Source organism: Thyridium curvatum (genome assembly GCF_004353045.1).
Source record: "Thyridium curvatum strain D216 chromosome Unknown NODE_28_length_411853_cov_82.906025, whole genome shotgun sequence".
Classification (NCBI taxonomy): domain Eukaryota; kingdom Fungi; phylum Ascomycota; class Sordariomycetes; order Thyridiales; family Thyridiaceae; genus Thyridium; species Thyridium curvatum.
The window spans coordinates 187913-203293 of NW_022156783.1; the positions used below are offsets into that span (position 1 = coordinate 187913).

At 57.8% G+C, this 15381-nt stretch overlaps 4 protein-coding genes across 4 annotated transcripts; 3 read left to right on the forward strand and 1 right to left on the reverse strand.

Moving 5' to 3' along the window:
• Positions 1-1237: 1237 nt before the first annotated feature.
• E0L32_005411 (uncharacterized protein) lies at positions 1238-3427 on the forward strand (the record flags this gene model as incomplete). Its single annotated transcript, XM_031139930.1, has 2 exons — positions 1238-2133; positions 2209-3427. 2 exons carry the CDS (start codon positions 1238-1240, stop codon positions 3425-3427), a joined length of 2115 nt encoding a protein of 704 aa, XP_030996158.1.
• A 3109-nt stretch (positions 3428-6536) lies between these two features.
• Positions 6537-8221, forward strand: E0L32_005412 (uncharacterized protein; the record flags this gene model as incomplete). The annotated part of the gene is made up of 2 exons (XM_031139931.1): positions 6537-6991; positions 7096-8221. The coding sequence occupies 2 exons, from the start codon at positions 6537-6539 to the stop codon at positions 8219-8221; spliced, it is 1581 nt and encodes a 526-aa protein (XP_030996159.1).
• A 1627-nt stretch (positions 8222-9848) lies between these two features.
• Positions 9849-11759, reverse strand: E0L32_005413 (uncharacterized protein; the record flags this gene model as incomplete). The annotated part of the gene is made up of 2 exons (XM_031139932.1): positions 9849-10858; positions 10958-11759. The coding sequence occupies 2 exons, from the start codon at positions 11757-11759 to the stop codon at positions 9849-9851; spliced, it is 1812 nt and encodes a 603-aa protein (XP_030996160.1).
• Positions 11760-13316: 1557 nt separating this feature from the next.
• E0L32_005414 (uncharacterized protein) lies at positions 13317-14715 on the forward strand (the record flags this gene model as incomplete). The annotated part of the gene is made up of 3 exons (XM_031139933.1): positions 13317-13624; positions 13710-13852; positions 13925-14715. 3 exons carry the CDS (start codon positions 13317-13319, stop codon positions 14713-14715), a joined length of 1242 nt encoding a protein of 413 aa, XP_030996161.1.
• Positions 14716-15381: the final 666 nt, after the last annotated feature.

A 15381-nucleotide genomic window follows, 5' to 3' on the forward strand; every position in this document is an offset into this window, starting at 1 on the left:
TGGGCGGAGCCATCCCACCAATAAGGGCCGTCAATCCCAATAAGACCTGGGAAGATCAATAGCGGGCAATTAGCAGGCCAAGCAGGCCCTCTCTGGCGCCATCCTGCGGCCTTTGGTCCAAGGTTCCCGGTCAGAGATAGGAGATAGTCTGTAACTAAAGAGCCGACGGACCAGAAGCCGCGCGCACAATCGCGGCGACTAACCAAGGTCCAGGAACTGCCAGGCCAACAAGCGGCCGAGAGCCTGAAACAGATCAAGCACAAGGTTGGCCGAAGCTGGCAGCATCGATGACGATGACTGATGTGCAGACTGTCGCCAGTTCAGAGCTGGCTGACGAATGCTGGGGCGAGGAGGCGTCGACCTAGGCACTGGCTGGTTGGTTGGCTGGATGGATGGCAATGTGGGCAAGCATGGCAATGTGGCTGTACACCTGCAGTCTGTAACAGGTTTCAAGCACCTGTCGACTGGCCACTCGGAGCTGTCACAGTCATGCGTCGTGCTTTAAACTCATCTGTGATCTACCCGTACCCGGGCCAGGGATGAACAAGAACAAAAGCAAGCTGCGAGGACAACTGGCAGCGAATGCCAGTAACAGGCCATTGTTGCAGAATGCTGTCGTTGGCCATGCTGTCATACATGACGATGATCTGGGGCACGAAACACCTGGTTGGAGTGTTGCAGATCCTTCCAAGATTATGAACATTGGAATACATGTAGTGAGGCCCGATTGGTGAGCCATTGTGGGAAAGGTTTACAAGTACTGAAGTACTGATGCAGCTCGTCCTCATTGGGCCTTGTCAAGATAGAGTTGGTCGATCCAAGTTGAACGTCAAGCCTTGCACGCATGGGATTGAAAACATCGTAGACTTACCCAGGTAGTCTTCTCTGTAGAGAAGCCCGAGGGCTCTGCTCAGCTTGCCAGTTCTCGGGGTTTAGCGGGCGGACAGTCCGTGGTGGAAAATACCGAGTCGTGTCGGCCGAGTCGGCCATTCAAGCGCCACAAAAATTCCGCCGCAATCCCGGCGGCCATCGGATCTAAATCAAAAGACCACAGAGCGTCATCGAAAAGAGAAAATGTTGTCAGCCTCGCTTGTCCGTCCACACACAACAACACACAACACACAACATCTCCTTTCCCTTTCGCCCTGCCCATCCCGCGCGCAACGAGGTGTAAGGAAGTCCTGCCACGCTTCCGCCTCTAGATAGGCCAGTAGACGCATCTCTCGCGGGAGAAGCCATGATACGCAGGAGCGTCCCGCGCCTCTGCGCGCACAAGCAGGCGGCGCCGCCGTCAAGATGGCTATCGGTGCAGGCTACGACTCCTAGCACGAGACCTCACGCGATACCGACCGCGCGGCCGCTGCCGCACTCCCTCTCCTCCTCCGCCTCCGCCTCCCCGAGGTCCCGCCCGCGACAACATCTCTCCTCTTCGCGCCAGCGCACCCGCCCCTACCAGACCGAAGCCCCCTTCCAGTCCCTGCGCCCGCCGCCGCCGTCCTCCCTCGGCGCGCCGCGCGCCGCACGCGAGTTCCGCCGCACGCGCCGCTGGGGCCGCCGCCTGCTCGTCCTGTCCGCCCTCGGCCTGACGGGCTGGCTGCTCGACCGGCACCTGTACGCCTCGGGCGTGGGCCGGTCGCTGCGCACCTTCGGCACGGGCCTGCTCGTCGCCCTCGACTACAAGGTCAACTTCCGGCCCGAGCCGCTGCCGCTGATCGGCGCACGGGGCGGCGTCGAGGACCTGCACCGCCGCAACGCCGAGCGCCTGTCCGACCTGCTGCGGCACAACGGCGGGCTCTACCTCAAGATCGGCCAGGCCATCGCCATGCAGAGCGCCGTGCTGCCGCCCGAGTTCCAGCGCATGTTCGCCCGCATGTTCGACGACGCGCCGCAGGACTCGTGGCGCGACGTCGAGCGCGTCATCCGCGACGACTTTGGCGGCCGCAGCGTGCAGGAGGTGTTTGGCGTCAGCTTCGCGGGCGAGGAAGGGAAGGGCGTCATGGAGAGGACGGCGCGGGCGAGCGCCAGCGTGGCGCAGGTGCACTGGGCCCGGCTGCCCGACGGCCGCGAGGTGGCCATCAAGATCCAGAAGCCCGAGATCGCCAAGCAGATCGGGTGGGATCTCTGGGCCTTCAAGTGAGTTCTCTCCCCTCCTATCTCTCTGCTGGGGGGCCGCCGTTTCGATGCTGAACCGTCTGCTCTTTTCTACAGGGTCGTGACAAAGATCTACACGTACTGGTTCGACCTGCCGCTCTACACCCTCGTGCCCTTCATCACCGAGCGCCTCATGCTCGAGACGGACTTCATCAACGAGGCCAAGAACTCGGAGACGATGCGCGAGCTCGTCATGGCGGAGCCGTCCCTGCGCGGCCGGGTCTACGTGCCGACCGTCTACCCGGAGCTCTCGTCGAAGCGGGTGCTGACGACGGAGTGGATCGAGGGCGTGCGGCTGTGGGACAAGACGGCCCTGACGCAGCAGTGGCTCGGCGGGCGCGGCAAGGGCTCGATGGGCGTGCACGGCGAGCAGCTGCCCAGCCCGGACATGGACGCTCTGCGCGCGCGGCTCCGGTCCTCGCCGGCCGACGCCACGCTCAAGCCCGAGCGCGCCGAGTGGCGCGGGCCCCGCGGCCGGGGCGGCCTCGGCGTGTCGACGCGGGACGTCATGACGACCATGGTCGACCTCTTCTCGGCGCAGATCTTCAAGTGGGGCGTCGTCCACTGCGACCCGCACCCGGGCAACATCTTCATCCGGCGGCTGCCCTCGGGCCGCCCGGAGCTCGTGCTCATCGACCACGGCCTCTACGTCTACATGTCGGACAAGTTCCGGCGCGAGTACGGCCAGTTCTGGAAGGCGCTCATGACGTTTGACAACGCGACCATCGCGCGCATCTGCGGCGAGGAGTGGGGCATCCGCGCCGCCGACATGTTCGCGTCGGCGACGCTGATGCGGCCGTACGAGGGCGGCGACGGCGACTTCCGGCGCATGATGACGGCCGACCTCGAAGGGATGACGCCCTCGGAGCGGCACTACGAGATGCAGCGGCGCATGAAGCAGGGGATCCGCGAGATCCTGGCCGACGAGGACAAGTGGCCCAAGGAGCTCGTCTTCATCGGGCGCAACATGCGCATCGTGCAGGGCAACAACCAGTACATGGGCAGCCCCGTCAACCGCGTCAAGCGGATGGGCGAGTGGGCCAGCGCGAGCCTCTACGCGGACCCGTCGCGGCCGTGGCGCGAGCGCCTGGCCAACGCGTGGCGGCACGCGCTGTTCAAGGCCGTGCTGGCGGCGTCGGACGTGCTCTTCTACTTCTTCCGCGCGCGCCAGCTGCTCGGGTTCGGCGGCGGCATGGAGGACGCCATGGAGGCGCGCATGAAGGACATGGCGGCCGACTGGGGCATGGAGCTGCAGCACGACGTCTTTGAGGGGTGAAAGGAAGGGTGAAAGGAGGGGGGTTCGGGGTTGAGTTGTACTACTAAAGCATCTTTTCTTCTTTTTATGTGTGATCATCATCGCTATAGACTCTGCAAGGGCATTTAGATGAGGAGGGAGTTGGCTGCTCCAGCATTGCTAAGCATATCGGCGTTTTTGAAAGGAGAATCTGGGCAAGAGAGGAAAGAGATATCCCCCCAACCGCTGCTCACCATCGCTTGTAAACTTAGTCAAATACATCAATCACATCTTGGAACACCTAGCGAAAGCACAAACCTGCACGAGGAGTTGTGGTTGTCACCATGTGAGAAGCTTCGTCCTTCTTTCTCCTCGTCCTCGTCCTCAGCCTCACCTGATCTTCTGCGGTCGGTCCAGTCGGGTCGCATAGACACTCGTCCCTGTCTAGCCTTATTGGAAATGACGGCAAGGCTGAGATGAAACACGGGCAATCTCAAGTAGCATTACCCGTCATCTTATCGATGGATCCCCACTGCGCACGCCGGCGGAGAGAGAGCGCACGTTCACGCGAGAAACGCGTGCAGCAAATCCAGGCCCAACGCGACGTGGACCCCCCTGCCATTCCCTCGAACGTCTTTTTTTCTTTTATATCGCATGCTAGGCATTCCCAGTCTTGCATCTACTTGTAGTTACTACTACCAGCCACCCCCCTCCCCTGTCATCGAGGCCGATTGGATGGTAGTATATTTTGGGGGTCGCTCCGTACCTGCAATTTAAAGGGGGGCGGGTCTCAGTCGATCTGGAACACAGGTCGGAAACGGGCGATTCGACGACCTATCACGGACTGCACCCTGCGCGGCAGCCCTCCGAACGGCATGCGTTCTGCAGCCTTCCATTGCCCGTTCCATAACGGCTTTTCGTGGTGTGGCGTGTTGCGTGACACCTAGATGTGCCGGGCATTGGCGCTGGGAGACTTTGCCGGGCGGTTAGCTGTCCATGCGAATCGGGGGGAGATAGAGAGGGAGAGACAAGTGTGGATTTGTCACGAGATCCCTTACTGTCCAGAAGCTCGATCCAAAAGACCGTGATGCCTCGCTGTGTCTCTCTGGCTTTGTGCCGATACAAAAGCCCGAGCTGGTAGCTGCTTTCAGTGAGACAAATACGACTTGTAGTTGCACACTCGGTGGAGAGGAAGCAGCTGGCAGAGATAGAGTGGGTGCAGGCGCAACAGGGGGGTTCCACTTGGCGCCATTCCCATTAGATACCTGACCTAGCTCCCTAGGTAGGTACTTCGTGCCTGGAGCGATTGATACACCCCCTAAGATTACCTATAGGTACTGCCTGCCGCAGGAGCTACAGCGAGATGAGAATCGAACTTGGTTCCTCTCTAATAAACACACGAGGAAAGGTGCTTGTCGAATGTCATCCGTTCTCATTTGACACTGCGCCGGGCTTGTCCTGTGAGATTTCAGTTCCATTTGGGAGCATCTTGCGCCAACGTGGCTGCTTCTCTCAGGAACAGGAACGGCCGCTTCTCCGCAAACGGCTCCTGAACCCCTTTTTTTTTCTTCGGCGACTAAGACGGTAGTCAGTCCTGAGCTGCGAAGCATGTGCCACGCGTTGTGTGTACAAGTGCTGTAGGTGTTTTTGACTGTTGCTCTACCGTCCGCAGGATTCTACAGTGTCCCAATTGCTGCAGGAAAGAACGGCCTCAGCTTAGTGCATAACTCTCTTCAAAGGCATCGTCATCTGTGGCGGAAAGCCTTCCCGATAGCATCCATTTGCTGGTCTTTGTCCTCCAGCCAGCTGGTTCATCTTGCAAGAAACAGGCCTGGTCCCACTGCCGAATCCTCTTTGGTTGTCAATTCTTTAGCATGCGGGCTAGTCTTACAAGTACACTAGCTAGTGCTGGGTCCCACGGCCCCTAGCGTATTGCGGCGCCGGCGACCCTGCAGCTTAATCAAAAAAGTCGATAGCTTTGCGGGGGAAGCAAGCTGGAAAACAGGTAACTCGCCGTCGTAGCTCAGGGGTAAAATCGCAGCCATCAGCAAGCGACGGCGCATCGACTGGCAACGAGTGAAACATGGCAGAGTCGTGAGGTTTACTTCGGACCTTGGTCGACGGTGGATCGAGAAAAAAAAGGTGTGTGACTGGCAGTTGGGCATTCTCTCGGCTCGCTCAGCTTGATTTGCACGTACGCACTCGTTCATCAGCGTCTCCAACCCCGGCGTCGCTCACCTCACCTCTCCCATTTTTAACTATTACCCGAACACCACAGACAATATCCACTTCCCCTTTCTGTCACCCTCTGACACGACACGACTGGCTGTCCATCATTTCTCTTCTCCTGTGGTTTTCCTTCTCCCAGCCTGCGACAGCCCGCGACCAGACCGTCGAAGCGCCAACGCACGCCGCCCGCCGTGTGAACCCAAAAGGATCGACCCGGTTCAAGCATCCAATCGCTCGTCCAGCACCAGCCTTTCTCTTCTCCTCCCTCTCGTTGCAGCGCCTGTCTCGCCGCACCAATCTTTGTTCGTTTCACCCGTTGCGATTCCTGGTTCGCCAAACCCAGCGAATCTGCGCATTGCGCCAGCGCCCTTCTCGTTTGTTCGCTCCTTTGGATTCCAACCAAGGCCCAAATTTGCTTCATCGACCTTCCTTCCCCCCTCCCCCCTTTCAACCCGACACTCCTTTTCAACCAGGTACCTGACTTTCTTCCGGAAAGGCCATCTGTGACCCGGCATTCTGTATGTACCTTTGCGGTCTGCTCCATGTTCTCTTGCCCATCTACGAGCACGTCCGGTGACGTACTAGCTCGGGCCTGCCGGGTGGTCTAAGGTCGAGCGAAGGATACGCAAGCTCAAAGTTACTGACCAGTGTCCGTCCAAGAAAAGCATCCGACTTGTACCTCACCGTACAGTAGCTTCCCAAGGGAAACGCCATCGGTCGGCCCATCTGCAGCCTGCAACCGGCTACACCACCAAGCAGGCTAGATTCCACCTTCCGCGCAGATCGTTCCTTCGCTCGACGAAACACTGTCTATTCCCGGCATAATTCGAGCGGCCCTGTGGGTGGCAGCGACAGATTTAACCCTCCCTCCTTCGTCTCACGCACGAATCCAGACCCTTCCCTCTTGGTCTCGAGATCAGCAATGAGCGCACCACCTCGCCGCTCCAGTCTCGGAATGTTATTGCGACGCAGCAAGTCGGGCGAGCTGAGGGGCAAGAAGGGGCAAGCGCTTAGAGAGCAGGAGCTCCAGCGTCAGCGTGACGCCTCCATCCCCAAGAACCCTCCGCGCCTTCCCGTCCTCTACAATGGCGCCCCCGCCCCCAACTTCCAGAGCTCCTTCGGCGGCGACATTCGCCCGGACTCTCTCGACGTCCCTCCGGAGCACTACTCACACTCGACGCCCCGGCCTTCCATGGAGCCCGGCCGATCTGTCGTCAGCGTCCCCGTCCCGCCCATCCCCCACGGCGGTGCCTGGGACCCCTATGCCCGCACCGAGAGCATGACCCACCGCGGCCGGTACAGCTACGCCAGCAGCGCCATCAGCACCATCAACAGCCCCCGGCGTGTCCGCAGACGCAAGGACCCCACGCCTTTCAAGTGAGCGACTCCTCCATGCCTTGCAAGACTCTTATCAGACAGGATGCTTTCGTCCTCAAAGAGTGTGAATGCCCGTAATGGCCATGCTAATCGTTCGGTGGCAGCATTCTCATTGTGGGAACTCGCAACGCAGGCAAGACCTCTTTCCTCGAGTTCCTGAAGACCTCGCTGGCCCTGCCTCCCAAGAAGCGCTCCAAGAGCACCATTGAGCAGGAGGAATACATGGCCATGTCTCCGCCATCTGGCAACTTCATTCCCCACTTCCTCGAGAGCGAGATCGACGGCGAGAGGATCGGGCTGACCCTCTGGGACTCGGAGGGCCTGGAGAAGAATGTCGTCGACTTGCAGCTCCGCGAGATGTCCGCCTTCCTCGAGAGCAAGTTCGAAGAGACGTTCACAGAGGAGATGAAGGTCGTGAGATCGCCTGGCGTACAGGATACCCACATCCACGCAGTCTTCCTCATCCTCGACCCTGCCCGTCTCGACCGCAACATCGCAGCCGCCAAGGCTGCTACCGCCAATGGCCATGGCCACAATGGCAAGTACGCTCCTCCAGTCCGCGTCGTCGGCGGCCTCGATGAAGACCTCGACCTCCAAGTGCTCCGGACGCTTCAGGGCAAGACGACCGTCATCCCTGTCATCTCCAAGGCCGACACGATTACCACCAAGCACATGAACGTCCTGAAGAGGACCGTCTGGGAGAGCCTGAAGAAGGCGAACCTCGATCCTCTTGAGGCCCTTGGCCTGGACGATGATGGCGATAGCTCAACAACAAATTCAAACAGGATCGACGAGGCTGACGAGGACAACCTCGACGCTGAGGCCGGTAGTGAAGAGGAGGTGGAAGAGGGAGAGAATCCCGAGCACGACCTACCTATCCAGGGGCGCGAATCAGCAAACTCATCTCCCTCAAAACACTCCAAGAGATTGTCGACCAACTCGGTCCGACGCAACAAGACCGAGGAGCTCAAGGAGGACGAGACTCCGTTCATTCCCATGTCCATCATCAGCCCAGACATCTATGAGCCTGGTGTTGTTGGCCGCCAATTCCCCTGGGGTTTTGCCGATCCCAACGACGAAGAGCACTGCGACTTTGTGCGTCTCAAGGACGCCGTCTTCACTGAGTGGCGCGGTGAGCTGCGCGAGGCCAGCAGAGAACAGTGGTACGAGGGCTGGCGAACCAGCCGTCTCAAGCAGCGGGACGGCCCAAAGGCCGCCCTGAGGCGATAAGATGAGAGGAGCGCGCCGTCCTGACTTTATACTTCGCTACTGTCCTCTGGAATGTGGATTTCTTGGGGCCGGTTCCGATCCGCGAGACAAAAGCAACCTCCACAACGGCTCCTCCCTCCATCCCTGGACGGCCAACGATCTACATGTGATCTACATTTAGCGCCCACGTATCGCGACTGAAGCTTCTCGACGGGTGCTGCACTTCACTCAACTCTCGTGTCACCACTCTCAGGAAGGAGAGATTTCAAACAAAAAACAAACAAACAAAAGCTATCCCTGTTTTATACAGCGTACCTGCAGCAGCATACCCCATTTCCTTGACTCCTTTTTTTCCCCTGCGTTATTGATGTACACTTGAAGCCAGATTCATTCGAGTCTATGTCTGGGCTTTTCTTGTTGTTTTTCCTCGAATGAGAATGACATCTGATAACTACTCTGTTACTGAGATCATCCCGCTCCGTAATTTAGTGGCAAGGCTCTCTTATCTGGTCTGGTGTCGGTTTCTTGTGAGACTGTATGTTCGTTCGGCTGTACTTTTTTCTGCGCCTTTTTTTTTCTTTGAGTTAGAGAATCATTCATTATTCCCCCCCTTCTTCTGTTAGCTATTATCTATCTTCATCAGTCAGGCCACTTCCGAAGGGGGGAAAATCATTCACCGACATTTGGTGCCTTCGGGAGAGGCACTTAGGGGGCGGGCATATATAAAAAGACGGCGCTTTGGGCGGCGGTTGATTCTGTTTCCGAGGCCCCATTCCCGCCGCTTGATCTCTTCTCCTCCCCCCCTTTTCGACTTGCCCTACCTGATGAGGAGGTGGGAAAACCCTGCGTTGAAGACGCAATATCCCCCACCACCCCAAGAATCACATTCTCATCTTCTCCCCCCCCCTTTTGGTTTTCTTTTTTTTCAACTGTCCGCCCTATCCATGACGAAACCCTGTCCTCCTTCCTCAACTCCGGGTGGGGGAGAGGAAATATCGGGGTATTCCCCGGGAAAGATCGTTTGGCTTTCGCGGAGAGGAAAAAGCGATGTAAGAGAGAGAGAGAATGAAGAGCCTGGGATGGAAGAAAAGCAAAAGGGAGGGACGGGAGGGAGCCCCCCCAGAGTGAGAGAAGGAGCGCGCTTCGTTGTTGTTGAGAACTCGATCCGGTATATCGATCCCTAGGGTAGTTATCGAGAATTTTGACGTTTCTTTTGCCAAACACTCTCTATCCAGGCTCAATGAAGGGAAGTTCCTACTCACTCACCTTTCGTAGTCTCCATCCACAGATCAACATGGCCGTCACACAACTTGGAGAATTCTTTTGCAAATTTGGACTTCAGAATGCAAAGATCAATTAGGAGGAGGCTTCCCCCTTTACTGCTACACGCATGATAGCTAGTCGTACCTAACCTGTCGCTACACCCGTGCCAACCATTTGTCCAGTGTCAGGTATGCACAGCCAAGGGGCGGGATAGCTGTAACCGACACGAGAAAGAAGAAAAAAGACATCTGGTGAGTCTCTGACTGGTCGACGGGCGATAAAAAATACACCACACAAGTCCTGCCCGCAAAAAAACAGAGCAAATGTCCGCTTCCCCCGTACGACTCCTCTCAAAAGCAATCCATCCATCCATCTATCCGTCTCTCTACCAGACGAGGTTGAGAACCTGCCTGGCCGGCTTCTTCTTCCTCTGCCCGGCCTTAGCGACAACAGCATCGCCAAAGAAGCTCTTTTGCCCGCCCTTGGTCGTATCCACCAGCCAGGCCGGAGGCTCCTGATACCCTGCGGCGCCCATCATGGCTCCCTTCTCCTCGACAAGCTGGAACAGCGTCGCAAAGAGCCTGTTGAGCAGCGGCTCGGCAGTCTCAGCCGCGCTCGAGACCTGGCCGTCCTCGAGAGATACAGGTGCAGCGTCCGAGGTACGGCTGGTGGTGGCGGTGGTGGTAGTGTTGGCGGAGTGGCTCAGACCAAAGAGCTCCGAGGCACGGCGGAGTCGACGTAGGCGCTCCTCCAGGTCGAGCTTGCCGGCAGTCTGGTTGTAGATGCGGACCTCGGCATCGGCGATGATGCGGGACGTCGACTTGCCATACTCCTGTGTTCCAGAATAAAAGGCACAGTTCAGCCTGGTGTTGTAGGCGGCAAGCTCCTCTGGTGACTTCTGGCAAGATCCAGGCCGGGACAAGGGGTAATTGTCGGTCCAATCCTCCGAGGTGTGTATGTAGGCATCAACAGAGTCAGCCGGAAGGGGCTTGTAGTACCGGGCGCGCTCCTCTCGTGGCAGTGTCTCGACCATCCGCTTCCGCCTCCACATCACACCCTCGTCGAACAATGGCGGACATGCTAGCGAGGCAAGGGCGACTCTCTTAGGCTCGTAGACACTCAGATCCGAGGCCGACTCGGAGCTTCCCGATCTGCCGGCTGTAGTGGATGGGGGGGATGGCCTGCCTTGACCGACAGGCCCGAAAGATCTTGGTTGGGCTGGTTCATCAACCCACTCACTCTTCACATTGTTGGCGCTCTCTTGAAGTGCCTTGACCGTTGTTGCGAAGGTTGAGGCCTTGTATTGTCGCCGGCCGGGAGGTCCAGCAGCCAGTGGCTGAGGTACCCCTCTATCTCGAGTGAGCTTCTCCTTATCCACCTCGGTCTGAAAGGAGTCTACCACGGATGACAATTGGTTTGGGACAGTACGGGCTTGTGGTTGGTACAGCGGCGCCCTGAGGTCGCCATCAGCCCCCTAAGCTTGATGGCTGCTACCCTCAGGGACGCCCGCGATGCCAGGAAAGCCACTAGGATCGGACTGGAACGGCCGGAGTGTGGGCGTCGGAAGCGGCTTATCGAGACCCAGACTCTTGACATCTGACGCAGCATACAAAGACTGGTGTGGTGTCGGAGAACTGGGATCCACAGTCCGTGGTGCGTTCAAGGTATCAAGATTTGCGGTCCTTGCTCTTGCCAAAGTCTTTTGGGCCACGATCTGCATGGGATTTGGGTATGACGCGAGGTTCGTCAATGTCTTGGCATTGAACATTGTCGCCAGATTCTTGTGGATGGCAGCCGCGGCGGGACTCGAGCTCTCTGTATCTCCATTGTCATTCTCTGGAGCATCAGTGGCCTCCTGAACCATGGCTGATGGGTGAAGGGACGGGCCAGATGGCATTGGCTTGGTTAGTGGCTTGAATGGAGGGAGGGCCACCCTGATTTCGAAGGGATCTTCAGAGCTTTGGTCCGATGTCTCTGGGTTGACTGCGCGATCGTAGTTCTGGCGCAGAGGTGAGTATCGAGCCAAGACGCTTCCGGGGGTCGAGGTCGGCGGTGGGGATGAGAAAGTGGCTCGAAAAGCGAGGTTCTCGACAACAGAGCCGGGTTGGAGTAGGCCAAACTCATGGGCAGAAGGTGGCGGCTGCCAACGTCCCCTCCTGGCTCGACGAGTCGGAGGCTGCAATGGGGTAGCGCTCTGGGGTTTGTAGACGGAGCCGACGGTGGTGTAGGTGGGTTGCTGGCCGCCGGGGGCTCTCGGGGCAGGCGAGGGTGAGAAGGGATCACAGGAAGGATCCATGTTCGATGTGGGTAGGTTGAGACGGGAAGGCAGAGCCCAGATGACTGATGCAGGCGTCCCCTTGCTTTTCCCCGAGGTGAGGAGGGTGTGAGGAAACTCTCGTGTGCTGGGCTGAAGGAAGGCGAAATCAATATCAGCTCTCAATCTTAGGAGGGAGCGAGATAAGGATGGGAGAGAGAGCCAGCCCGTCCAGATCGCAGCGTCCCTTTTTTTGAAGAAGGAATAGCTGGCAAAAAAGTATTTCAGTGAAAAGCTGCAAGGTCGATCAGATGATGAGGAAGGCTGCTCAGTTGGATGTTGGTGGTAAGAAGACAGAGCAGCCGGGATGGGACGCCTTTTTTTTAAAAAGCTGGGAACTCGGAGGAATCGAGAGATCAAAGCTTCTCAAGTGATACCTCAATAGGTAGTTATGGGTGACAATGTCGATGAATTGAAGGTGAAGTGATCGTGAAGTGATTGTGAATGAGAGATTATGAGCTGTAAACAAAACGCAGATTCAGATCCGCGTGCCAGGGAAAGAGCACCACCAGTGACAGGGAAAATAGTCAGGCATCCTTCCTTCCTACCTTCATTTTTTTCGGAGGTCCGTTTTTCTTTTTCTTTTTCTTTTTTAAAACCATTCACAGTCCGTCTGTGTCGAGAAGACTTCACTTTACCTGATCCCGACTGGACAGCCCTCGCGATCTCCAACTTCGGGATCCGATATCAACAAGTCCAGCTGGTTCAACCCGCTCCATCAGATTGCGCGTCTTTCAGAAAAGCAGCACCCGATCGTGGCTGTACCAGCAGATCAAACGTGGTAAAAGGTACGACTTGGAGTGCATAGAGTTTTTACATACCTACCTACATCAAATTCACTCTCTTCAGAGAGCACCTGGAGATGGGCCGGATCGAGGTGTGCTTGGTCTCGGCCCCGGTGACTTATATCCCCCCTTGATTCCTCTGTAACCACCAGACCAGAACAGAACAGACCTGACCAGGGGTAAAATAGAGTGTGTGGGAGGCAGGGGAGGGCCACTGGTGTCACCACTTGGTGTGTGGATCGATCATATTAGTGGCCGCTAGCCCTGTAAAACTGGCAGATGGCCCGCTGATCCTATGACGTTTTGGGGTGTGCGAGCATGCTGCTTTCCTCTGGAACAAATTCCAAGAAATTGGCTCCTCCTGCGGAAAAAAAAGAAGAGTGTGTGTGATGCGCGCGACCCACGCGACTGGACTAATTGACTGACTGACTGACTGACTGACGCCCTCGCGGACGCCAACTTCCCTCTTCAACCTCCACCCTCTTCCCGTGGTTCGTGATCTTCTTTTGCACTCGGTCTCTCTCTCTCTTGATACTGCCGTTGTGTGTTGTGCGCAGCAGTCCGCCCCTTCGCTCGATTTCGCTGCACCTGCGGTCCACATATCCAGTGCTTTGTTCGTCCGGACCCTTTTTATTGCCCGCCCTTGCCGGGACGACTTCGACTTTGTCTTCGATCTCCAAGTAGTCTTCCGGTGTACCCGTTTCTCACGACAACCGACACCCGTAGACTCGACCAGAGACAACAGTTGCCCATCATGGTCTACGTGCGGCAGGACAAGCTGCCCAACCTCAAGCAGTACAAGTACTCGGGCGTCGACCATTCCCTGACCAGCAAGTACATCCTGAAGCCATTCTACACCAATGTGGTCATCAAGTGCTTCCCCATGTCCATGGCCCCGAACCTGATCACCTTGACCGGCTTCTCCTTCGTCGTGATCAACCTCTTGACTATGCTGTGGTACAACCCGACCCTCGACCAGAACTGCCCTCCCTGGGTATACTACAGCTGGGCTGCAGGACTGTTCCTGTACCAGACATTTGACGCAGTGGATGGGTCCCAGGCGTAAGTTGTTCTTGGGAGAGAGAAGTCGCATGCGGTCGACGGAAAGAAAGCCTCGCCGACTGACACATGTTCTACAATCCAACAGGCGCCGAACACACCAGAGCGGCCCACTCGGCGAGCTCTTCGACCACGGCGTCGACGCCCTCAACACCTCCCTCGAGGTCCTCATCTTCGCCGCGTCGCAAAACATGGGCCAGGGCTGGAAGACCGTTGCCACTCTCTTCGCATGTGCGTAGCCGCCATGTCCCACCAAACCTTCTATATGAGTGGTACACCTCCGCTGACCTGACCTGACTCCAGCGCTCCTCACCTTCTACGTCCAGACCTGGGACGAGTACCACACCAAGACCCTCACCCTCGGCATCGTCAACGGGCCCGTCGAGGGCGTGCTCATCCTGGTCGGCGTCTACGCCCTGACGGGCTACATGGGCGGCGCCTCCTTCTGGCAGCAGTCCATGCTGGCCACCCTGCGCGTGCCGCAGGGCCCGCTGCCGGACCTGCTGTACAGACTCTCCTTCACCGAGTGGTACATGGTGCAGGGCACCTTCGTCCTCGTCTTCAACACGGTCGAGTCGGCGCGCAACGTGATCCGCGCCCGGCGCGCCCGCGGCGACCGCTCCCGCTACGCCCTCGTCGGCCTGCTGCCCTTCTTCGGCACCTGGGCCCTCGTCGTCGCCTACCTCTGGCTGCAGCCCAACATCCTGCACGGCCACCTCGTGCCCTTTGTGCTCTTCGCCGGCGTCGTCAACGCCTACAGCGTCGGCCAGATGATCACGGCCCACCTCGTCAAGCTCGACTTCCCCTACCACAACGTGCTCGTCCTGCCGCTGGCCTGGGGCGTCGTCGACTCCCTCGGCCCCCTGCTGCTCGAGCACGCGCCCTTCCCCTGGCTCGGCTGGCCCAGCGCCCTCGGCGACGGCGTCTACCAGGTCGCCTTCATGTTCAGCATGCTCGGCCTCGCCGTCGGCGTCTACGGCTCCTTTGTCGTCGACGTCATCGTCACCATCTGCGACTACCTCGACATCTGGTGCCTGACCATCAAGCACCCTTACGTCGAGGGCAAGGAAGACGGCAAGAAGAAGGCGAATTGAAGAGAGAGAATGCGCGCAGGCAGGCGGGGTGGATATCTGGAGAGCCCAAGCCCCGATAATGCCGCGGGGGTGATGGTGATGGGCCGAGGTGTATACATATATGCATGGGTTGACGACTGTGTCATGGAGCAAGTGGGAAAGCCCAAGGGCGTCAGGACCGAAGCGGGTAGTCGATCCCGACGGGGGGGTAGATGGTGATCAACTTGGCTCCGGGCGAAGTATTCGGTTCGGGGGTTGAAGGCGCCCAGGAGGCCTGGCAGGCCGGGACGGAACAAGAGGGTCGGTCGTTGATGATTAATCGCATTTGAGGGAAGACATGAGATGGGAAGGGAGAGGGCCGGCCGGGTCATCGCTACGAGGTGGTTCCATGTCCGCTTTTTGTTTAACATACTAGACTTTATTTGCTAAGATACCACCGTTTTTTTTTTTATTAAAACACTTCCTTTTCAGACAAGCAGGGAGAGGAGGAGACAGAGCAGAGAGACGCGGAGGACATGTCCCTCTGTGCCTAGTAGCAGTCGTTATAGGTAGAAGAAGATAAGCTGGTTGACGCAACATACCAACGCCCCAACGCAGAAGATGTACAGCCAGCGGGCTGTCCAAAGACTCGGGCAATTAGAACTCTTAAACCTGTTTCCACTTGTGGGAGAAGAGATACAACTGCAT